The sequence below is a fragment of the Pyrus communis genome, chromosome 16 (assembly GCF_041283825.1).
Source record: "Pyrus communis isolate YQ-2024b chromosome 16, ASM4128382v1, whole genome shotgun sequence".
Taxonomy (NCBI): domain Eukaryota; kingdom Viridiplantae; phylum Streptophyta; class Magnoliopsida; order Rosales; family Rosaceae; genus Pyrus; species Pyrus communis.
This window is the reverse complement of record NC_142580.1, coordinates 326,685-349,210: the sequence shown is the minus strand read 5'-3', so window position 1 is coordinate 349,210 and position 22,526 is coordinate 326,685. Positions and strand designations below refer to the sequence as shown.

At 37.8% G+C, this 22,526-nt stretch overlaps 4 protein-coding genes across 6 annotated transcripts; 3 read left to right on the top strand and 1 right to left on the bottom strand.

The window, feature by feature from the left end:
• The first annotated feature begins 142 nt into the window (after positions 1–142).
• On the top strand, positions 143–3,464 carry LOC137732068 (glutamine synthetase nodule isozyme-like). Its single transcript, XM_068471364.2, has 13 exons — positions 143–300; positions 393–432; positions 721–824; positions 924–972; positions 1,048–1,154; positions 1,677–1,764; positions 1,897–2,025; positions 2,182–2,256; positions 2,378–2,431; positions 2,524–2,561; positions 2,686–2,845; positions 2,980–3,040; positions 3,189–3,464. Exons 1-13 carry the CDS (start codon positions 227–229, stop codon positions 3,275–3,277), a joined length of 1,068 nt encoding a protein of 355 aa, XP_068327465.1. The 5' UTR covers positions 143–226; the 3' UTR covers positions 3,278–3,464.
• A 751-nt stretch (positions 3,465–4,215) lies between these two features.
• LOC137731230 (uncharacterized) lies at positions 4,216–13,661 on the top strand. 2 transcript variants are annotated; one of them, XM_068470331.2, is made up of 24 exons: positions 4,252–4,489; positions 5,275–5,882; positions 5,978–6,102; positions 6,225–6,319; positions 6,429–6,647; positions 6,803–6,893; positions 7,004–7,055; positions 7,762–7,827; positions 8,451–8,605; positions 9,280–9,350; positions 9,444–9,638; positions 9,762–9,800; positions 10,083–10,190; positions 10,348–10,437; positions 10,575–10,650; positions 11,146–11,242; positions 11,323–11,392; positions 11,481–11,657; positions 11,734–11,856; positions 12,021–12,104; positions 12,218–12,402; positions 12,583–12,781; positions 12,996–13,067; positions 13,170–13,661. In XM_068470331.2, the coding sequence occupies exons 2-24, from the start codon at positions 5,302–5,304 to the stop codon at positions 13,275–13,277; spliced, it is 3,078 nt and encodes a 1,025-aa protein (XP_068326432.2). In that variant the 5' UTR covers positions 4,252–4,489; positions 5,275–5,301; the 3' UTR covers positions 13,278–13,661. The 2 variants fall into 2 exon arrangements, with proteins under 2 accessions (XP_068326433.2, XP_068326432.2); XM_068470332.2 differs by lacking the exon at positions 7,762–7,827 and having other exon boundaries at positions 4,216–4,489.
• A 494-nt stretch (positions 13,662–14,155) lies between these two features.
• On the top strand, positions 14,156–17,979 carry LOC137730813 (uncharacterized). Of its 2 annotated transcripts, none has more exons than XM_068469791.2 (13): positions 14,156–14,348; positions 14,423–14,471; positions 14,648–14,829; positions 14,961–15,071; positions 15,264–15,371; positions 15,796–15,915; positions 16,019–16,101; positions 16,175–16,292; positions 16,406–16,500; positions 16,595–16,685; positions 16,778–16,869; positions 17,322–17,625; positions 17,740–17,979. In XM_068469791.2, the coding sequence occupies exons 1-12, from the start codon at positions 14,316–14,318 to the stop codon at positions 17,608–17,610; spliced, it is 1,371 nt and encodes a 456-aa protein (XP_068325892.2). In that variant the 5' UTR covers positions 14,156–14,315; the 3' UTR covers positions 17,611–17,625; positions 17,740–17,979. The 2 variants fall into 2 exon arrangements, with proteins under 2 accessions (XP_068325892.2, XP_088543833.1); XM_088687707.1 differs by having other exon boundaries at positions 14,191–14,348; positions 14,423–14,495.
• A 286-nt stretch (positions 17,980–18,265) lies between these two features.
• GH9C1 (glycosyl hydrolase 9C1) lies at positions 18,266–21,751 on the bottom strand. The gene is made up of 8 exons (XM_068469790.2): positions 21,363–21,751; positions 21,075–21,287; positions 20,574–20,774; positions 20,393–20,479; positions 20,128–20,292; positions 19,742–19,865; positions 19,043–19,630; positions 18,266–18,808 (listed from the first exon to the last, which is right to left on the bottom strand). Exons 1-8 carry the CDS (start codon positions 21,579–21,581, stop codon positions 18,519–18,521), a joined length of 1,887 nt encoding a protein of 628 aa, XP_068325891.2. The 5' UTR covers positions 21,582–21,751; the 3' UTR covers positions 18,266–18,518.
• Between the last annotated feature and the right edge of the window lie 775 nt (positions 21,752–22,526).

Below are 22,526 nucleotides of genomic sequence, written 5' to 3'. Positions count from 1 at the left end.
CGAAAACATGGTATACGGTATACCCTCGTACGTTTCTCCCCAGCAAATTCCACGTATTTTTGCTCCCTTTTCTATTGGAAAATAAATTAATATATTAGGTGGTAGACTTTGTCACATCTTCTACTTAAAACTAGACCCCCATTTTTCTCTGCCACTCTCTCCCATTGTTCTCTCTCCCTCTCTTTTGCCATTGTTCAGAGAATCATCCTCCTCGTCGTACGTCACCATGTCTCTCCTCTCTGATCTCGTCAACCTCAATCTCTCCGAATCCACTGAGAAGATCATCGCTGAATACATTTGGTATATGCATGCCCACCCTCCTCTCATTAATTTACTTAATATTATCGATCATTAAAGTTCTTTTGTCTTTGTTCTTCTTTCTCTTCTTATAGGATTGGAGGATCTGGTTTGGACTTGAGAAGCAAAGCAAGGGTAAGCCTTCCCTCGAACTTAGGACCTCATCCCTAGGATTGAATGTTCTTAACTACGCAAGCTATAAGCCCGTCATTATTCGGTTTTGGAAAATTAGCCAAAATGATCAATTTTCAAGTCCAATATTTCTGTCAAATATGTTGTTTTTGACTATTTCATCAATTAATATTTGATTTATGAATATTTTAGCAAATTTTATTACGATTTTCGTGTTTACTGGTTAACATCAAATTACTTTAAAATTAAAGTTCTGTTCACGTATGTATATGAAATTATGGATAAAAACAGACACTGCCGGGACCAGTGACAGACCCAGCAAAACTGCCCAAATGGAACTACGACGGTTCAAGCACCGACCAAGCCCCAGGAGATAACAGTGAAGTCATCCTGCAGTATGTAACAATATCAACGGCCACGATCACAATCATTTCTGCAATCTTTAATCTAATCCTTCCATTAAAAAAAACTGACTTGGACTTTTGCTTGTTCAGCCCCCAGGCTATTTTTAAGGATCCATTCAGAAGAGGAAAAAACATCCTGGTAAACATCAATCGACATCCACACCTATCCGGATTGTGTACGATACATGGTAATTTTGTCTTTCGCTTGTGATAGGTGATCTGCGATGCGTACACACCGGCGGGAGAGCCAATCCCCACCAACAAAAGATTCAACGCTGCCAAGATATTCAGTCACCCGGACGTTGTCGCCGAGGAACCCTGGTACACCATCCATAATCTCAAAAAGAAACTAGCAATTCTGCTTAATTCCATATTCCTGATTAGTACTAAATAATTGTCATATACTGAAAAATAATTGTTGTTAATTGTCCATAAACAATGATTTAATATCTTTGTTGTTAAGGCCTCATAGTTACAAGTAGCTGTAAACTATTGATGTACGAATTAATTTATGAAATGGGGTATTTTTATAATAATTACATTAGAGAACAATGGATCAAGTTTTATTCACCAAATGATGCGTCACTTGGTTACTTAGCCAACTTGGACTCATTTTCAACATCGTTAGTTTTTAACACGTACAAACACATATATGATGAATAGATTTGGTGAAAAAATTGGTGCCATCTATTATTATTTTGTTATAAGCCCTACTATATTTCAATGTACAATATACATTGCTTTTTACGAGGCAAATTTCACATGTTAATTTTTTTTTTTAAAATTCTTTAACGCACATCTAGACGTTGGTACCTCTTATTAAGAACATTTCTTATTGATTAGGTACGGGATTGAGCAAGAGTACACTCTTCTACAAAAGGATACTAAGTGGCCTCTTGGATGGCCAATTGGTGGGTTCCCTGGTCCACAGGTACTTAAATCATTTGCCAATGATTAACGCGATCAATGTTCCCTAAACATGCCCGGTTACTTAATTAGAGAAGACAACTCAAAATTTTAGGGTGCTGATTGCATATTATTAACTGTTAGGTTCTGTATGTAGGGACCCTACTACTGCGGTGCCGGAGCAGACAAGGCCTTCGGTCGTGATATTGTGGATTCACATTACAAGGCTTGCCTCTATGCCGGAATCAACATTAGCGGTATCAACGCTGAAGTTATGCCCGGCCAGGTATATATTTATGCTCGCTTTTACAATTTTACGTACTTAATTTGGTTGCTAAGAAATAAAATTGAGTGATCGAAAGTTGACCTATGATTTGATTATCCCGAATTTTTACATTATTAAGCCGTTTTGTAATTTGGTCTGTTTGCTGATGCGGAACAGTGGGAATTTCAAGTTGGTCCTACTGTTGGTATTGCTGCTGGTGATCAGTTATGGGCTGCTAGATACATCCTTGAGGTAAGCTCATACGTACGATATAACTAGAAAACGTATAATTTGCGTATTTTCGCTCTCTTCTCGATAATACATTAATTTTTCGAAGGCCTCGTGTTAATATGATTATCTGCTTGACAAACAGAGAATTACAGAAATTGCAGGAGTTGTTCTTTCTTTGGACCCGAAACCAATCCAGGTCTGTTTAACCGCAAGCGCTTTATTTTCGTACTGTTGTATTGTGTTGCTTAAATTTTTGTATTTATTTTCTTTTTGATCAATTTATACCAGGGTGATTGGAATGGTGCTGGTGCTCACGCTAACTACAGGTACTGATAAATTAATCTCGAACTGAAGTTGGAATTAATGCAATTTTGCCATCGTGTTAGATGCAATCAACCCTCTAGTTAAAAAAAAATGAAGAGTGTGATGAACTCTTGCTATGCCATGCAGTACCAAGTCAATGAGAAACGATGGCGGAATTGACGTGATCAAGAAGGCAATCGAGAAACTGAGTCTGCGTCACAAGGAGCATATTGCTGCCTACGGAAAAGGCAACGAGAGGAGATTGACAGGTCTCCATGAGACCGCTGACATCCACACTTTCTCTTGGGTAAGCTTATACCACCGTGGTTTAATTAACCGTTAATCAAAATCCACATTTCTTGTTTTTGTTGAAATCATGTTTAGTTAACATGTGAAAACAAGTTTAGTATTTGATTGAACTATGCATTCTCTATCTTACAGGGCGTGGCAAACCGAGGGGCCTCTGTCCGTATTGGTCGCGATACTGAGAAGGCTGGCAAAGGTATGAATGTTTTCGTATGTGCATTGTATAATATGAATTCTTTTGTGTCATTTCCAATTTCAGAAATAGATCATTGTCATAATGCTTGCGATACAAGTTAGCTCTGTAGCTGATACCTGGACATGTCGTATTTCTTTACAAATGTCAGGCTATTTCGAGGACAGAAGGCCGGCGTCGAACATGGATCCGTATATTGTGACTTCCATGATCGCTGAAACCACCATTCTTTCCAAGTGAGATTGAATCCTATTCGGAGGAAATTAGCTCTGAATTGCAAATAACTCTCTATGAATTTGTCTCTGCATGCGTGTTGGCATGTACATTTGCTGCTTTCGGTTGATTGGTTGTTGTTCTAACGATTGTGTAATCGTTACGAGTTTAAGGTTGCCTAACAACCTGTAATAAAAAGGGAAATTTAGTTAAAGACACTTTTCCTTCGTCTCCCTTATTTTGGTTTCAGCTTCCAACTCAAGCATAAGATGAATGGGAAGCGGGTGATGGGTGATTAATTTATTCAACGAAAGTTCAAAATGATTTCATATGAAGATACTACATATGTAGCTAATGAAAAGTTCTAAAAATAGATTAACATATCGACGCGACGCCACTTATGTAAGTACAACATAATTAATTTCTTTCGACAATTACAAACAAATACATAAAATAGATAGCAAGGCCAAGGACTAATACAGTCTAGTTCTGTGCTTTATTGTTGACCTTCCTCTTGAAACATAGCCAAGCAAGAGTCTTAACTAATAAAGATGATAAACAATTTCTTTGATGTAGAATCCTTGAATAATAAAATCATGACTTCACATTTAACTACGTAAACAACTTCATTCGAGCTAATCACCTTCAGTTACATGAAAATTTTGAAGTAAAACAAGAACAATTTTGACGGCTAAAACATGAACCAAATTGATGAGTTTGAAATATATAAAACCCAACTGCTGAGTTGCCGAAGGACCATCACTAAAAACCAAACCACAAATAAGACGCCTTTGTCCAATGATTGATAGCAGTGTCGAATTCGAACTCGTATGAGTGCATTTTCTATTTGAATCACGAATTTTGGTTTGGGCCGGAAAAATTGTTGATGAGAACCAAAATTTGGGCCCATTCGGTTTCTCTCAAGAAACCCTAACCCATACAAGTGCAGGCCAACGATCATAACCGAAACTAATAAAAACCACCCAAACTACGAAAAACCCGGTTCTGGGTTGGAATCCCAGGAAAAACAAGCGAGAAGAAGGTAGAGAGAGAGAGAGAGAGAGAGAGAGAGAGAGAGAGAGAGAGAGATCTTATCTCAGCCTCTGTTTCTCATTTTCTCCAAAACGGTCGCCCCGTACCATCTTTCGCTTCCCCTACGCTTTTACCGCCTCTCTCTGTGTCTGTCTCCCCTTTATGGCCACCGACGAACCTAGGGTTTGAACCGACCTTTCACATAAGGTACCTCTCTCGCTCTCTCATTGTCTGTAATTGATGGATTCTCAAGTGATTAAATGTTTTTGTTTTCCTGTTTGTTTGCTTTTCGTTACGCATTGAAAAATAAAAAAGGGTCGCTCACTTCTCCTTGGTTGCTAAGATTGGTTTGTTTTAGTTACTTCGCAGTTAGCATGAAATCGGCTTTTCGGAGCTCTAAAACTTACCCAGATGCTTGCTTCTTGATTTTGTTTTTATTTTCAATTTGTGAGGCGAGGGAAGTTGGAAGCAAACTTTGATTTCGAATGTCACGAATGTTGGACGAAAGCTTATGCAACGGTCAAAGTTTTCGGAAATTCATGCTATTTAATTGTACACCGGCGGGCACTGCCACTGTAATCTAAAATTGACAAGTTTGCTCCATATTATTCATATTTAGAGCCTGGCAAATATCAGATGGATATGACTACTTTCTCTGTTATACGGCATTGTCATACAATTCGTCTATATGGTAAATGGAAAACGCAAATAATGTATTAGAACTTTGATTGGGAAGAATGTGTTTTAGGCGAGCCGTCTGGTTGGAAAAGTTTGCAAATCATTGTTTAAATGTTGATATTATACTATCAGGCATGATTTAATCTTGATTTCCCAGGAAAACAATTTTAGAAAGAATATTTTATAGCATGCAACAATGTTTGAATATCCCACAAAGTTCATGCAATATTTGGTTCTTATGCCGCACATTTTAATTTTGATGCACTCGCAAATTTAAAATTACTACTGTAAACTGATTGGAGCATACTTTGCAGCACTGTAAAATTTGGAAATAACAAGTGATGATGCATGCAAGGAGAATAAAGTGTAAAAATCAGAGATGGGTGCTTCAAATGTCCAAATATTCAACAACACCTACCTACACTGTTCATGGTTCTTCTCAATCTTTAGGTCATAATACAGTTTCGGGAAACCACTGTTTTCATGCTAGTTTTATTAGAAGCCGTCTCGTTGATTCATTCACGTTGCGTAGTGTTGCTCCTGGCTATAGCTGCACTGGTTTGCATGTAAGGTCCAGTCCATGTTTGAAGGGTAGCCAGTTACGTCCCTACAGTTCTGAAGGTGATGGAAGGAATGCAAGCGAGGATAATCAAACACCAGTGAAAGGTGATGCTGATCTTGATAAAGGGAGGGCTTCTCAAGAAAAGGCTAAGGAAGATGGGAGGAATTTTGATGCACACGCTCTGCTTGGGGAACAAGATCAAAAGGAGTGGCTTAATAGTCAAAAGATTACCATTGAGAGTAAAAAGAAAGAGTCGCCTTTTTCAACTAAACGAGAGAAGTTCAAAAATGAGTTTTTGAGGAGGATTGTTCCGTGGGAGAAAATAACTGTGTCATGGGATACATTTCCCTACTACATTCAGTAAATTGCTTCTCTTTAATGTTTTTGATTGCTCTTTCTTATCTCTTGTTTATCACTTCTCAGAAGATTTATATATTTATTTTTCATTTTAATAGTGAACCTACCAAAAACCTTTTGGTGGAATGTGCTGCTTCCCATTTGAAGCATAAAAAGTTTACTTCAACTTATGGTTCTCGTTTGACATCTTCAAATGGAAAAATACTGCTTCAGAGTTCACCAGGTTGGTCACAGGTCTCACAAATCTAATCATTACCTTTCAAAGTTATTCAAGTGGCTAATGTTTATAGTTGACATTGTTTCGTAGAACTGAATAAGCTTACCATTTGCCTTGTTTATCTGCAGGCACTGAACTTTATCGTGAAAGATTAGTTAGAGCACTCGCACAAGATCTCAAAGTTCCCCTCTTGGTGCTAGACAGCAGTGTACTTTCTCCTTATGTATGATTGAAATAAAAATAATCTTTTATATTTTCAACCCTGCCCCCTCTTCTCCTGATACTCACACAGTATGGTTTTAATAATTAATTACTGCTAAAATTTGGAGTAGGATTTTGGTGACGATTGCGAATCTGAATCAGATGATGATGGTGTGGAGGAGAGTACTTCTGATTCAGAGATTGAGGATGAAAATGCTGCGAGTAACGAAGAAGATTGGACTAGTAGTAATGAGGCAAAATCAGATTCTAGTGATAAAGATGAAGATGATGTGCATGCAAGAGCTGAAGCAGCCCTCAAGAAGCTTGTTCCTATTGAAGACTTTGCAAAGGTCTGCTTTCATCAGGGTTATTGTATTCTCAGTCCTCCTACCCTAAGCATATTTCAGTGATTCAGAAAATTAAATGGTGATCTTATTGATAAATTGGGATTCTTTATATACTTTGTATGAACCATGATGTATGATCTATGGTTCGTATGTGGCAGATGGTATCTGGGGAAACTGAGAGTTCATCCGAATCCTCAAAATCAGAAACTGCTGAGGCTTCTGATAAATGCAAACGACCGCTAAAGAAAGGTTCCATATGAGAACTTTTTCTTGTGCAAATGTCATGTTCATCTCTATATGAGAACTTTTTCTTGTTTGTCCTCAAGAAATCAATATTCTTGCTTCTTCATCTTTTTTAGGAGATCGAGTGAAGTATATTGGGCCTTCTATACGTGTTGAAGCTGATAAGAGGTCCTGAATGATTTCTTTCATTTTTTTGCTCTATTTCATGTTGATAAGATCTCACAGTATCTTAAACGTTTTCTGCACTACGGAATTTTTTTTCATGGTGTTGGATAAAAAGATGACTTTCAAATTTTGAGAACTCATGAAGTTAAGGTGTATTTTGAAGTTCATGAATGCTACTTTCTCTCCATTGTTTTGGATAATGAAACTTGTGGAATTCGAAAAGAAATTATAGGTCCCTTCCGGGGCTTCTGGCTAGGCATATCCCTTTTGCACCTAGGTGAGGGGCTTTTGGCAGATTTGTTGTGTATAATTGATATTGCAGCATTAGGTTAGAAGAATTAATTTGGCACCAATCGTGAGCTTCAAAGGATTTTTTTGTGTGTCATTGATGCAACTTTGTCAATCCTCTAAAAATATTTATGTTTTCAATTCTGTTTCTTGGGGGGCATTTAATGAGCTAGCATATTTTTCAGTTAAGTTCCCATGAGTTTTTCTCATACCGGCCTAGGATTTTTGGCCAGAATCTGTGGATGAGACAGTGTTGAACCACTGATTTTTAAGGTCTTGTTTGAAAACTTACAAGCATGCTGCCTAGAATATCGTCTCTGTGGTCTGTGGTCTGTCTTTCAAAACCCTTTAGGATGATATCATCCCCAAATGAACTCTGACTTCACCCTCACCTGACATTGACATATATAATGCAATACAGGGTCCTATTGGGGAAGATATCAACAACTGATGGTCCAAGGAATGCTTATACCATCTTCCGTAGCAGGTGGGTTGGTAAGTTGTCATGTGTAGGGGGGAGAAATGCAGTAGAACATTATTAGATTTCTCCATTTGGTTTTCTCAAGAAAGCCTTCGCTTTTTCATGTACCTTTTTTCTCCTTTGGACCTAAGTTCGACCCTTGTACTTCCATAGTCTAGAGAATCATTAAGTATGGAGGGTTATTCGGGTTAAGTAAAAAGATGTTAGTGGTTTTCAACCATGATTTAGCGCAACTGTTTCAATTCCTTTTAGAGGTTATGTGGGTGCATTGCTAGAAGTTAGTTGTCAACTTGTCATATACTTTGCGATAGCATATTTTGGACTCTACCAGTTTATGCCCCGCATAACCCACTTAATGGTAGAATTTCTTTTTCTTTTTGTGTTTGCTGCTTTTATGTGGTACGTATATGTAACTATCTATAATTTTATAGGGTCTGATTTTGGAAGCTATGCAACTGTTTTTCATGTAGTCTCTTTCCTTGCTTTATCGCTTCTGTTTTGCTATTAGAAAATTCAAAATACTCGTAGTAGTTCTAGTAGTATAGTTAGTTAATACTTGTCTGCAGTTGATGTACATCCATTATTCTGAAATCTTGTTACTTTCTCTGATGAATTTGAAATCTGTGCAGGCCTTTACCAAAGGGTCAACGTGGGGAGGTATATGAGGTGAGTGGAGATCGAGTTGCTGTTATTTTGGATGTTAAACAGAAGGCAGGAACTGAAGTGGTTAAAGAGGAGAAAGATGCAGAGCAACCTGCAGATCCACCAGTTTATTGGATACATGGTAATATGGATTTTTTTAATTTGTTCATTTTTGTTTCTAGACTCGGGAGATTACTTTATGCTGTGATTTCGTTTGCTTAAGACTTCATCAAATTTTTTTTTTACAGACAAGTTCATGTTGTGTTGTTCATGTGAATGTTATGACCAATATACAGACAATTTGCTTCATAATTTGCAAACTGATGTAATTTAATTATGCATATGGTCTATCAGATCAAAGTATGACATCATTATCTTGTAGATTAATGTAATTTAAGCAATTTAATACAAGTGTAGGTCTTTATTTTTCAATGGTTATAATTCTAGGCTTGCATAATGTTATTACTCATACTCAGGCTGCTCATATTATCATTTTCTGTTTTTGCTTTTGTACTCCTAATTTTTTTTGTATTCCTGGATTTTATTGTTTAATTGTGAGTTTCATCGGTGATAATAAATCCCAGTAATAGTGTAATCAGGACATATACTTTGGATGATGAAATTGAAAAAATGGGCTGCAATGGATTGAATAGCAGGTGGCTTATTATCATGGCATGAATCTTATGGGTGAAAAGGATCGTATTTTCAGTTCTCTAACAATTGGCTTTAGTTTTAGTTTGATGTATCTGAAGATGTTGGTGAAATTCTGGTAGTGATTCTTCTAGTCACACAATGACAGATTTCCCTTTCATACAGCTAAGGAAATTGAGCATATTCCTGACCCGCAGACTGAGGATTGTTATATTGCACTGGAGGCCCTATGTGAGGTGTGGCACACAATAGCAAAAGATAAGAACTTTGTCTTCTGATGCATGAGGTTGTCCATCTGTAAACTGTATCTGGATTTTCATTGCTTGCAGGTCTTGCATGCCAAGCAACCTCTTATTGTCTATTTTCCAGACTCTTCTCAATGGATGTCTAGGGCAGTTCCCAAGTCAGATCGCAAGGAGTTTGTCGCTAAGGTGCAAGAAATTTTTGACGAGTTATCAGGTCCTGTTGTTTTGATTTGTGGGCAGAACAAAGTTGAATCAGGATCAAAGGAGAAAGAGAAATTTGTAAGTGTTAAGGATTCCTTCTTGTTGGATCTATCTGTTTTGTTTGCTTACCTGCTTCTGATTAGTGGCTAACCATTTGTAGTTTATTACTAACACTTTTCCTTTACAAATACTCTGCTCTAGACAATGATACTTCCAAATTTGGGGCGTCTTGCAAAGCTGGTAATCCTCTGTATTCTTTAGGAGCACAATATACTTGGCACAAACAGTAATGAATAAATATGTGTTATCTGTTGGAACAAACATTTAACCATGTAAATCATCAATGTTATTTTTCTTATCCTTGGCTCATCAATTTTTTTCTTCTTCTGCTTTTGGGGTTTCGATATAGTTTTCATCCTTGAAGATTTACATGTTTTTCCTTAGATGATAGGTGTTGTTTTCCCTAAAATTATGTTTTGTACTTTTTCCTTCAATTAACAAATTGCTTATTTCTGTTTCAAGCCTCTCTCTCTTAAGCGTCTTACAGAGGGACTTAAAGGATCAAAGAGATCGGATGACAATGAAATTTATAAGCTATTCAAAAATGTTTTCTGCGTATATCCGCCAAAGGTAAATATTGGTCTTCCTCCAGCATAAACGTGTGTAACAACTGTGTCTACATACTTTACATGTATAAGCATACACACAGATACAAATGTGGACTAGTTATTTATTTTTTGTGGTTTCGCACTTCTTTCTCTTTCCTCTTCCTTTTTTTCTTTTGTAGGAGGAAGAGGAGCTTCGAGTATTCAATAAACAGATTGAAGAAGATGGAAGAATTGTGATAGCAAGGAGCAATTTAAATGAATTACATGAGGTATGCTCTAGTCGTGAAATTCACATGGGTGGCTGGTGAAGAACTGTGCAATGTAGTTGTGCTACTACTAGTCTATTTCGGGGGCTTTTTGTTCTTCAAACCTCCTTGACGTATTGAATTATTTTGAACTACTGCAGGTTCTTGAGGAAAATGAGCTCTCATGCGTGGACTTATTGCTAGTAGATACCAATGGTGTAATCTTGACAAAGAGAAGTAAGAAACCCTAACTTGAACATTTTTCCTTGTCAAGAAATGGAAAAAAATACTAAGTTTCTGTTGGAAAATGGAGTTTTGAAGTTTATAAGTTAGATATGCAGGGGAGATATGGATAGAAAAGCGAAATGTATTATTATGAATTTGGATGTTGGCATTGAATTCCGTACAAAAGATATGAATATGTGTCTTGAACATTTTTCAGTTTCGTTTAGTTTGTGGATAGCTTGTCAACGGCCAAGATAACCATTTTAACTTTTGATCTTTACAAAAAGTTTTTGTTCTGTATCAAAAAAAGAGGATATCACTATCTTGAATCATGCTAGGGGTCTGCACCAGTCAATAAAGAATCTAGAGTAGGGCATTCCTGGAACGTCACAACTAGTTTGTGTTTTATTTTCAATACCGGAATTTTGCAAGTGACTCAGTTTTATGTGAAACCTAGAATTTTGTGATCATGTGTTATTTAATAGTTTTACTTGTTTATTTTCCCAGAAGCTGAGAAAGTAGTTGGCTGGGCAAAAAACCATTACTTGTCATCATGCCTTCTTCCTTATGTGAAAGGTGAAAGATTGCATCTGCCACGTGAAAGGTAAATGTTACATCTGTCATATATAGTATTTAAAAGTTTTATGTTACCCTGATGTTTAACACTCTTGTTACTTTACGAAGCCTTGAAATAGCAATTTCACGCTTGAAGGAGCAAGAAACTTTGTCTCGGAAGCCTTCTCAAAATTTGAAGGCATGTAATTAATTTTTTCGTACTAAATGTTACATATTTTAGTTTTTTTGTATCTTGTTTCACCTTTAACATGTACAAAATTTTGCAGAACATAGCAAAGGATGAATATGAGAGCAACTTTGTTTCAGCTGTAGTGCCTCCTGGTGAAATTGGTGTTAGGTTTGATGATGTAGGTGCTCTGGAGGACGTGAAGAGGGCACTGAATGAACTTGTTATTCTTCCAATGAGGAGACCGGAGCTTTTCTCTCATGGAAACTTATTGCGGGTATTTATTTTATTCTTGTTCATTATTTGCACTAATTCTTGAGCAAATGTCTAATCAAGTGGAGCTACCTTTTTAGCCTTGCAAAGGAATATTACTTTTTGGGCCTCCTGGAACTGGGAAGACCCTTCTTGCCAAGGCACTTGCAACAGAAGCTGGGGCAAACTTTATCAGCATAACTGGTTCTACTCTAACATCAAAGGTATGCTTTCGAGTATCTAAGATCTGGCAGTGGTGAGTTTATTTTCACAAACTAAATAACAAACTATTTTGCCTTGTCAAGATTATTTGTATGTTCCATCTTTTCTCTGGATGACGGTTACTTTTGCTTTTAAATGCTTATCTTTGTAACTTTTTTTGATACAGTGGTTTGGAGATGCCGAAAAGCTGACCAAAGCTTTGTTCTCCTTTGCCAGCAAGCTTGCTCCCGTCATAATATTTGTTGACGAGGTGAGGTTTTCAATTTCGAGGAATTAAAAGAAAATGATGTACAACAAACTAGTTCCTTTTGTTTCTTTTTGAACCCAGAATTTGATCATCCTGTTAAATATTCTATGTTGTAGGTTGATAGTTTGCTTGGTGCTCGTGGTGGTTCTTTTGAGCATGAGGCAACTAGAAGAATGAGAAATGAGTTCATGGCAGCTTGGGATGGATTGAGGTCCAAAGACAGTCAAAGAATCCTTATTCTTGGTGCCACAAATCGGCCATTTGATCTTGATGATGCTGTCATTCGTCGGTTACCAAGAAGGTGTGGTTGATTTATAAGAATATTTTCCTGATTGGTTATGATGGTTTTGCCAATTGTTTGTCTATGTGGGTCTGTCAATTCTTTTTATTCTTTGATAGTAGATGCTCCTCATATTGACAAAAAAATTAATTAAAATAAAGTTCAAACAATGGTGACTGATTTATGTTGGTTGTTTTGTAGGATATACGTTGACTTACCTGATGTTGAAAATCGTAAGAAGATATTGAGTATATTTCTGGCTCAAGAGAATCTAGCACCTGGTTTCCAATTTGACAAACTTTCAGAAGCAACAGAGGGATATTCTGGCAGTGATTTGAAGAACCTCTGTATTGCTGCTGCATATAGACCTGTCCAGGAGCTTTTAGAAGAAGAAAAGAAGGTAATATGCATTTGTTATTTGCAATGTCAATGTCAGTTTCTGTTGGTTCCATTTACGAGCCCGTCAAAGTGTGTGAGCTTTTATCTTTATTTCGGGTGCCTTGGGAGGAATAACGTTTTCCTGCTGAATATCTTCTCCTTCGCTTGCAATGTGCGTAAAGTTTTGTACTGATTTCCGTATGCCTATTGGTGTTGTTTGGTTACTCATTGTGCAGGACATCAAAAGCGATGCAGCTACAGTGTTGAGGCCTCTTAATTTAGATGATTTTATTCAATCAAAAGCCAAGGTAAAGATTTAAGATAACATTTATCTTTACCTTTCCAGAACATAACTACAGGCAATACTTACGGTGAAATATCGATTACTTTTTTATAACTTGATCATGTAGGTTGGGCCATCAATTTCCTATGATGCTTCAAGCATGAACGAACTTAGGAAATGGAACGAACAATATGGAGAAGGCGGAAGCAGAAGAAAATCACCATTTGGTTTTTGAAACTAATCTTACGGTGGTTATTCTTCTTTAATATATTCTTCGGAGAGAAAGGAGACGCCCTACTTGAAAGGCATCCATTCGTTGAGGGAGAAAAGATGAAAAGCTCATCCTGCACTCTTGGAGAAGAAAGCAAGAAGATCAAAGAAGCCCAATTTAGAGGCTTTGGGTAACAGTAGAAGGCAGAACCCCCTTTTTTCCATCCTCTTTGGGCGGATGAGAGAACCCCCAACAAATGATGTACTATCTTTGTAGCTTTATATACAAAATTTCCCCAATTTTCCCAATTTTCCCAATTTTCTCAATTTTCCATGCCTTGTAAAATAACACCATTGTTTTTTGTTAAATTAATAGGAGATCATAAGGTGGGTCTTGGATATTTGCCAATTTTCTCCATTTTCCATGGCTTGGATATTTCCAGAAAATCTTGATCAATCTTGGATGTTGTTTTTTGTTAAATTAACCTAAAAGGAGAAATATAGTGTTCTAACCAACTTGGCTAATTGTTTGTTTGCCTTTCCAAAAGGGAATTGTTAACACTTCCCTTCCAAAAAACTTGATTAGTCTTACGGTTTGGTCCCAATAATTTCATATTTTTTTTGTGTTACGAGTATTTATATTTGATTTTCATGATTATTTATATATTTTATTATCAATCTCAATAATTTATTTGTCATATATGCACCATTAAACTTTTTTTCTTCGAAAAAAGTAATAAATTACTCGACATCAGAGCGAAAGCCCAACCAAACTCCTGGACAATTTTAGGCGCAAGGAGTAGGGAGGCCTTTTTATCGTACGGTTCAGATTCTAAGAACCTAAAACGCACAGCATGATACACACGCTTACATGTTTTAAGAAAAAGAAAATATCACACGCTCGCGACTCGCGGCGTACCCGTCCTAAACCCTAACCCCTCACACCAGTTTCCAGCTTATATAAACATAGAGGGAGCATCGATTATTTTCCACTCTCACTCCCACCGCTCTCCCCAAAACCCTACAACGCTAAACCCTAGGTTTTTTGAGAGCGGCCTCCCAAATGGGCAAATCAAGCAAGAAATCCGCCACCAAAGTAAGCTTCTTTCGAACTGCTTTTGCTTCGTCAAGTTTTCGATTTTGCTAATTGTGTTTTGATTATCTGTACAGGTTGAGGCTCCCGCTGTAGTTGTTCCAGCTCCTAAGTCTGGAAAGAAAGGTATCGATTCTTCTCGAGGTTTTTGTAAGTTTTTTTTATTTAGTTTGATTTACTCGTTATGTTCTGAGAAGATTTGAAGCTTAAATTTTTTGCATGTTTGTTTGTTTGTTTTGCGATATTGTTTTGTTTCGGATGTTGGTTATGGAGTTTGTTTTGGTTGTGGTTGTGTTGAGAAGGTAAGAGAGGAGCCGGGAACGAAATAGAGAAGGTTGTGAGCGCAAAGAAGCAGAAGGTTGATGAGGGTGTAGCGCAGGGCATTCAGAAGAAGAAAGTCGAAGCAAAGACTCAGAAGAAGAAGAAAGTGGAAACTAGTAGTTCCGAGGAGGAGTCCGATGTGTCTTCTGACCCTGATGTGAAGGTTTATTACGCTACACACTTGTTCCTAATACGACTACTGATGCACATATACTACTGTTAATTTCTCGTATTTGATTTGTGATTTGAAAATAGACTGGCTTTTTCTAATTGTTTGTTACTGCTTGGTTTTAGGCTCCTAAATCTAAGGTAGCTGCTCAGAATGGTCTAACTGCTGCTATAAAGAAGAAAGAAGTCTCAGCCGGAAGCTCAGATGAGAGTAGCGATGAATCTGAAGATGATGATGTGAGTTTTTGGTTTTCCAAACTTGGTGCCGTAGATTTTTTGCCACAGGGGTTATTGTATGTGACATGCACCTGAAAATTGAGTCCGTCATATCTGTATATTTGGGGTACAGTATGTTGTGTATTTTATTCTTTGTTAGATTGGGAAAGGTACCTTTTGGTTGATAGTGATCCTCAACTTTTGTGTTTGTAGGAAACCCCTGCAAAGGTTACTGGTCAAAGGCCTGCTGCAGCTGCTAAGAAAGGTCCATCAGTGGCTGTTAAGAAGGCAGACACTAGCAGCTCTGGATCTGAAGATGAGGTGTGTGCTCATGCTTAAATATTTGTATCATCTGAAGGAATTACACTGTAGGATGAACTGTTTGAATTTGGGATTTTAGTACTTATTTTGAATCCTAATCTTTCTGAGCATGTTTAGGAAGTTGTGAAAAAAGGTATCTACTGTAACCCCTTAAGGAAAGCATGTTTCATGCTCCTCTGATGATAGTTCAGAGGGAGTGAAGGTTTGATTCTTTTTAAATTCCAATTGGAATGTGTTGCAGCTAGTAAACTAGTTAGCCCTGCAATGTTTGATGCTGTAGTTTTTATTTAGTGTCACGTGTGAAGCCAGAAAGCCCTTGTAATGTTTCTCTTTTTGGTGGATAGGATAAATGTTGGTTTTCTTGGAACTTCAAAGTTTGTAAAGCGGTTTGATGATGGTATGTAGTAAATTTATTTTGTTGCAGGGTACCACAAAGGATGAGGATTCAATTGACTCTTCTGACTCTGATGAGGATATGGAGGATACTGGCACTGATGGTTCAGAAGAGGAAGTCAGTTCTGACAAAGAAGAGGATGATGAACAGGTAATGATACTGAGCTAGCGTTGTACATGATATTAGTTGGTTTTAGGTGATGTTTCAGCTTCCCTATCATAAATGTTCTAATTTTGTAATAATGTGTGTGCAGCCCAAAACCCCCAAAACTCCAGTTACTTCTTCTAAGACGCTGTTCGTTGGAAACCTGAACTTCCGTATCGAGGAACATGATGTGTATGTGTATACCTTGATCTAAGCTTGTGTCATGTTTTTGGTTTCTTTTATCTAATGGTTCTATTTTATGCAGGAGGAATTTCTTCAAAGATGCCGGCGAAGTTGTTGATGTCCGTTTTGCCTCAGATCCTGAAGGGAAGTTCAAGGGCTTTGGGCATGTGGAGTTTGCCACAGCAGAAGAAGCAAAGAAGGTTTGACTTTTCTTTTGGTATTTCTTGACAATTACCATTTCTTTGGAATCTGTAGTATTGCTGTTAATCATTTTTGTTTCTGTTGCTAAATTATTAAGCTTTTGTTATTGCAGGCTCTTGAATTTAATGGTTTAGAATTGCTTGGTCGTGATGTCAAACTTGATCTGGCTCGTGAAAGGGGTGAAAAGGGTGCTTATACCCCCACCGGGTACATTTGGACTCCTAACTGCTTCATTTGTTGTTTTGTTTTTGTGTTGTCATCCATTAATTTTCTTAATTCCTTTTATTGATAATGATTTCAGGAGTGAGAGCAACTCATATCAGAAGGGACCACGTGGTGCGTCCAAAACAATATTTATTCGAGGTTTCGACAGCTCTCTCGGGGAGGATGAGGTATACACTGCTCAAGGAATTCTAGCTCTGTTGTCTAATTAATGGTGAGATACTCATATTCTTGTTCAAATGTAACTAGTTTTATTTTACAGATAAGGAGCTCCTTACAAGAAGTTTTTAGTTCTTGTGGTGAGATAACAAGGGTCTCCATCCCCAAAGATTATGAGACTGGCGCCTCTAAGGGGTTTGTACAATTTCTTTGCTGATTTTTTATGTATTTTTCTAGCCTGCTACATCTGCGATTTTATCTCTTTGTTTTTCTTTTTCGATCTGGTGGTTGTTATTTTACACATTATGTGCCTTCTTTGACATTTGACTGATCTCGAATTGTCATTGTTCATGTTTTGTTTTGTGTTTTTTTGCGTGACTATTTCATTGTGGAATTAACATATACCTCATTATCTTAGTATTATATGATTTTTACGGATTATTTTTTGGTCTTCAACATGAATTTATTAGGGAGTTTTAAGTCAGCGTAAAAGTTACCTCGTGTTAATGTGAGTTTTTGTTAGAATTGGCACAACTGAAAGGTAGAATTTGGTCGATTTGGCCTCTCAATGAAATACAACTGTTTTGCTAACTCTACCTGATTTTCCTTATGTGTTGAGACTGATAAATTGTCTTCATAAACTGCAGAATGGCTTACATGGACTTCACGGATGCAGACAGCTTCAACAAAGCTCTAGGACTTGATGGAAGTGAATTTGGAGACAGTTACTTGAAGGTGGAAGAGGCTAAACCAAAAGGTGATTTTGGTACTCCCAGGAGTAATGATAGGAGTTTTTCCAGTAATCGTGGTGGAGGGCGTTTTAGCAGAGGTGGGGATCGGGGACGTGGTTTCAGAGGTAGACGTGGCGGCAGAGATGGTGGACGTGGCGGCAGAGATGGTGGACGTGGTAGAGGACGTGGAAAAAAATATACCTAGCTGCTCGCGGAACAGGTTGGCAGCGTTATTCTCTTTTTTAATGAAGTGTGTAGGTTGTGGATGTGATGCTCTCAATAAATCTTAATAAGTTCCATTTTTGTGATTCTCATCTTGTACTTTTTGTTGCAGGGAAAAAGACGACCTTCGACGACTAGTAGACGACTGAGAGTAGTCGGGGTAAAAGAGAATGTGGAGACTTATGTATTAGCTGTTAATTTTACATTTTTGTTATCTTAAATCTTCAGAGGCATGTCTGGTTGACCCTTTGTTCGACATGAACTTTAACGTAAGAGTGAAACGGTTGAATTCTTGGATTTTAGATGTCATAAATTAATTTTGAGCATTAATATAGTATTTTATTACATACAATTTTTAGACCTTTGGCAACAGCAGCACTTTCCCTGTTGCGTCCTACTAGTGTTGCCCTGTTGGGACCTTTTGAGGTTCCTCTGTTGGTACTATTAGGTAAGAAGTTCTCACTTTTTAAGGACATTTACGGTTTACCTTGCCCAACCTGGTGCTTTGGTTTGATTCCTAGACGGTATTTTGAAATAGGTATTTTTACACAATAGGATCGCCATAATAATTGGATATCATAAGTCGAACTTTGAGTCAAGCATCACATGTGAAGAAGAACGTCGCTAAGTCGTGATGCTGGCTGCAAGATGGTCGGTCTTATTAAATTTTGAATAACAGTTGGATTTTTGCTTGAGGGTTGCTTGCAGCTTGCAAATAATATTGACATCAAAATTTTGCCTAAAATTTCATCGTCCTTGGCCAAATGCTTGACTTTACACAAGGGACGATATCTTCTTTTTTCTCTCCTAATGTTACAAATATCATAATCGGAACCGTTGTTTGGAATGTGACGGCAGCTTGTTTTTGTTTTGTTCTTGGTTGGAACAAGGTTAATGGTAGCTTACGATGGAAACGTTTGCCTGAGGACCACCTTGGACGTAAATGAAAATGCACTCAGAGCCAGGCTGCAAGACCTTGTGCCATTGAGGAAGCTCGTAGATGTTCTTTTCTGGTGTTGGGATGAGACCCCACACAGACCCTTTGAGATCTTCAATCTCCAGCTTCACATCCGATATCGGTTTCTGCGATGTGTTCTTCAGTACCACCTTGTGGCGATAATATGTTGTTTTCCCAACAGTCCATGTGTTGCCGATTGAGTGAATCAGTTTGATTGGGGTCTCTGCAAAACATCGTAACAAAACTTGTTATTAACACTCTAAAATAATATATTCGCGTTAGACCGAGATAAGTGAGTTCCACTTTTATTAAAAGAGGGTGGTCATTAAATGTGGTTCAATTAACGGTTATCATTTTTATGTGAAAAGAGTGTGCAATGACTTTGCTAGAGTGCAAATAACAACTCCCTTCCATGTTACCAAAAATGTAAAAAATCAAACTATGAGTAGTTAGTTACCTGGAGCTTGTACTGGATTTTGTTCTTCATGGTCATTGGCACCTTCCCTTGGTATGGTTGGCTGGGAGTTTGGGGAGCCTTTTTTATAACTTGGGATGCCATTCAAACTCTGCAACTTAGACAAGAGGCCAACAAGGGGACCGGTGCCGGAAAGCGTAGGCTCAGTCTGTTCATAACTAGAGCGGTCGTCGGAGAAGTTGTCATTCTGGTCAGGGCCTCCCACAAGGGCACCGTAGATGACGTTGGGGTTTGCCTCGGGGCGGTGGTACCACATCTCAAAACCTTGCACACATTCGACCGCAGAGTGGAGAGTAAAAACAGAGGGAATTGAAGCGCCTCTGTGGTGGACATGGACTGGATAATTTTGTCCAATCCCAACCATGTAGCTCATGGACTTGGGGTTTTTGCCGAGTATGTAGTCTGCCTGTGACTTGGCGAAGTTGAGGAGCTCTTGGGGCTGGGCTTGGCCGTCGGGACAAGCTAGCTTGGCGTTTGCGGCGGAGAGATAATCTGAGTAGACGGCTAGGAGAAATGCTACCGATGTCACGTACTGCAAGTTGTTCCATTCCCTCACGTACAATAGTCCTCCTGGTATGTTTTTAATTTAATTTGGTTAATTAACAGTAACAAAACATTTAGATTAATCAAACAGTAATTATTTGATTAATATTTGAATTAAGACTTGATAAATTAAATTACCAGGAGTTTTCTGGACATTGTAGCCATCGTTTTTCTGGAGACAAGCACATGCAAAGTAATCTGCTTTGGCCTGATATTGTTTTAGCGTGGAAGTGTATGCACCGCCTCTTCCCTCCAACAACACCTGCAAGTTATGATGAAATGGCTTAAACTCTTGGGACTCAATATATTTGGTACTGTTTCTGAAAGTGCTAAAAATGTTCACGATAAAAGACGCTCTCAAAGCACTTTCAAGTGTTTTTTTATGGGGCACTTAGATTTGTAAGAAAGTTTTGATTATGTTTTTAGTAAAAGGACTTCTCTATTGTAAGTGTTTATGAGTAGAAAGCGTTTATGAGTATTAGTGTTTTCTGCAAAAGCAAATCTAAATCAGCGTAATTAGGTACCTTTGAGAGAAGGATTTGGACACCAGCATATTTGTTATCCCAAGAGAATTCTTTGACAGCCCATCCAGTTCCGCCCATATACACGGCGTTGTCCACCACATACTTGAGGTAGTCCTGATCGTTCGTCGCTTCAAACAGCCACGCCGCCGCCCAAAGTAGTTCATCCTTCACCAAATTAATTACAAACAAAAACATATTAATTACGAAAAATAAGATAATTTGTCGGGAAAAAAAAAATTAATATGTACATGTATGATGCACCTACCGAATAGCCTGATGAAGTGTAGAAATTCTTAGCAGTGCCAATGGACTCGTCATATAGACCTCTGAATCTATCCGCAAACGTGAAGAGCTGCAAACAATACATTTTTGCAAATTAATTGATAAGAACAGGAAGAAAAAAAAGGTAAGATATTTGTTTTCAGACGATCGAACAAATTATTTACCTGCTTTGCATGAACTAAGAGGAGAGCAGAGTAGGAAGAGTTGTAAGGCTTGAAAGCTATGGCGGCCGATGCCAAGGCGGCTGCAGTTTCTCCAGCAAGGTCCGAACCGGGATGGCTTTCGTCAATCTTGTAAGAAGTTCTTGGAGTTGTCATATCTTCTGCACGCTCCCAGCAATAGTGATCCGAGTCCCCATCTCCTACCTGATAATAATTTACATTTGCATGGAATCAGATAAACTAGAAAACGTCGGGTTGGTTTGATAATCATTTCATTTAAATTTTCATAATCATTTTGTTTTAAGTTTTCAACTTTTGAAAACTAAAAAATGAAATGATTATCAAACGGAGTCTTAATTAACAGTCTCTGATTTTCTTTTGTCCAAATTAGTAGTTTTAGGTGGTCTACCAATGTCAGTTCAATATATAGGATCGAACTTAATTACTTGTATCACAAGAGAGAAAAATACGTGCATAGGTGACCAAACAGGGGAAAATATATACCTGTCCCCAGAGAACATTAGGTTGTGGATGTGCTTTCATGAAGTAGTCAGTGCCCCATCGGATGGCCCGTAAGGTTTGTCCCAGTTGTGCTAAATCCGAAATTTCCTTTCTGTATTCAACAGCTCCCCATGAAAGCATTGTCACTGTAAACGCCATCGGCAGTCCAAATTTCACATGATCACCTGCATCATAATACCCTCCTACCAAGTTCACCTGCACAGAAAATCATGTCCCATATATTAATTAATCGATCATATAGTAAAAGATTAATGTAAATAGATATCTTACCCCTTGAACAAGACCGTCCTTGAGTCCCGAGTCACCGCGCCAGTTGACACGCTGAGTTTCCGGCAACTTACCTGACCTTTGTGCCTCGAAAAACATCAAGGTCTTGTCCAGGGCCTCGCCGTAGGTGAAGTATGTCGCGGCGGCTGATTCAAGGTGGAGAACACCGAGTAGTAGCAAGGCTAGCAAAACGCACGGTGTAAGGTTGCAGTTCCTCGTCATGACTACTGACTCACTCAGGCGCAGAGGCTTAGGGGATGTTGAGGTTAACACTATTTGGTAGCTCTAGTTGTGCATGGATGTACTACATTTCTATTCTCCTTATATAGAAAATAGAGAACAAAGATGAAGAATTTAGGTCCCAAATATTCTGCACTCATTTCTGCAGGAGTAGCCATCACGTTGTCATTGACAATATCTATATATATATATATAATAATAATTATATGTATGTAATACTATGTGTATATATGTATTTATTTATACGTATAAATATACATATATACACATATAATTGCGGGTACGCCATTAGAGTAGAGCTTCCCACGTTGTATTGCGCACGTTTGAAGAGTGCAAATTCAACTCTTTGGATAATTGGATATGGTGCTGCAACCTGTATGGTATTGGTATATTTTGGTGTTGGCCAACATATCTATCTATCTGCCATCTGGATCGTCCATGAACCGTTGATATTTGTTTAGGTCAACTCCATCGACCATTGATTGATCAATTCATTTTTCTGCAAACTCAAAATATGTATATTTATCAAGCAATCAAATATTCTCACTCAATCAGATGTTGGAACTAATTGAGGACTGAGGAAGAAGAGCTAGCAGCGTTTTTTTTTCAAGAGACTAGCGTTAGCTCAATTGGTTAAAGTATTTTTACTTAGACTAATGTTATGAGTTTAAATTCGATCGCTAATTAGTTTAGATGCCACTAACAAATTGATGCTTTGGGCTTTTTGTCAGTCAAGACGGCATTTTTAGAAGAAGTTTCCTTTTGAGGATTTGAAGAGGACATGTCAAGCTTTAAAAAAAGAATTTTTGGGGCCATTTCTGAGTAGATGTGATCCATAATGTTATTTTTTAAATATTGACAACTTGGTCCCAAAAAGTCTCTTTTTAAAACTTAATATATCATTTTCAAATCCTCATAATGAACATT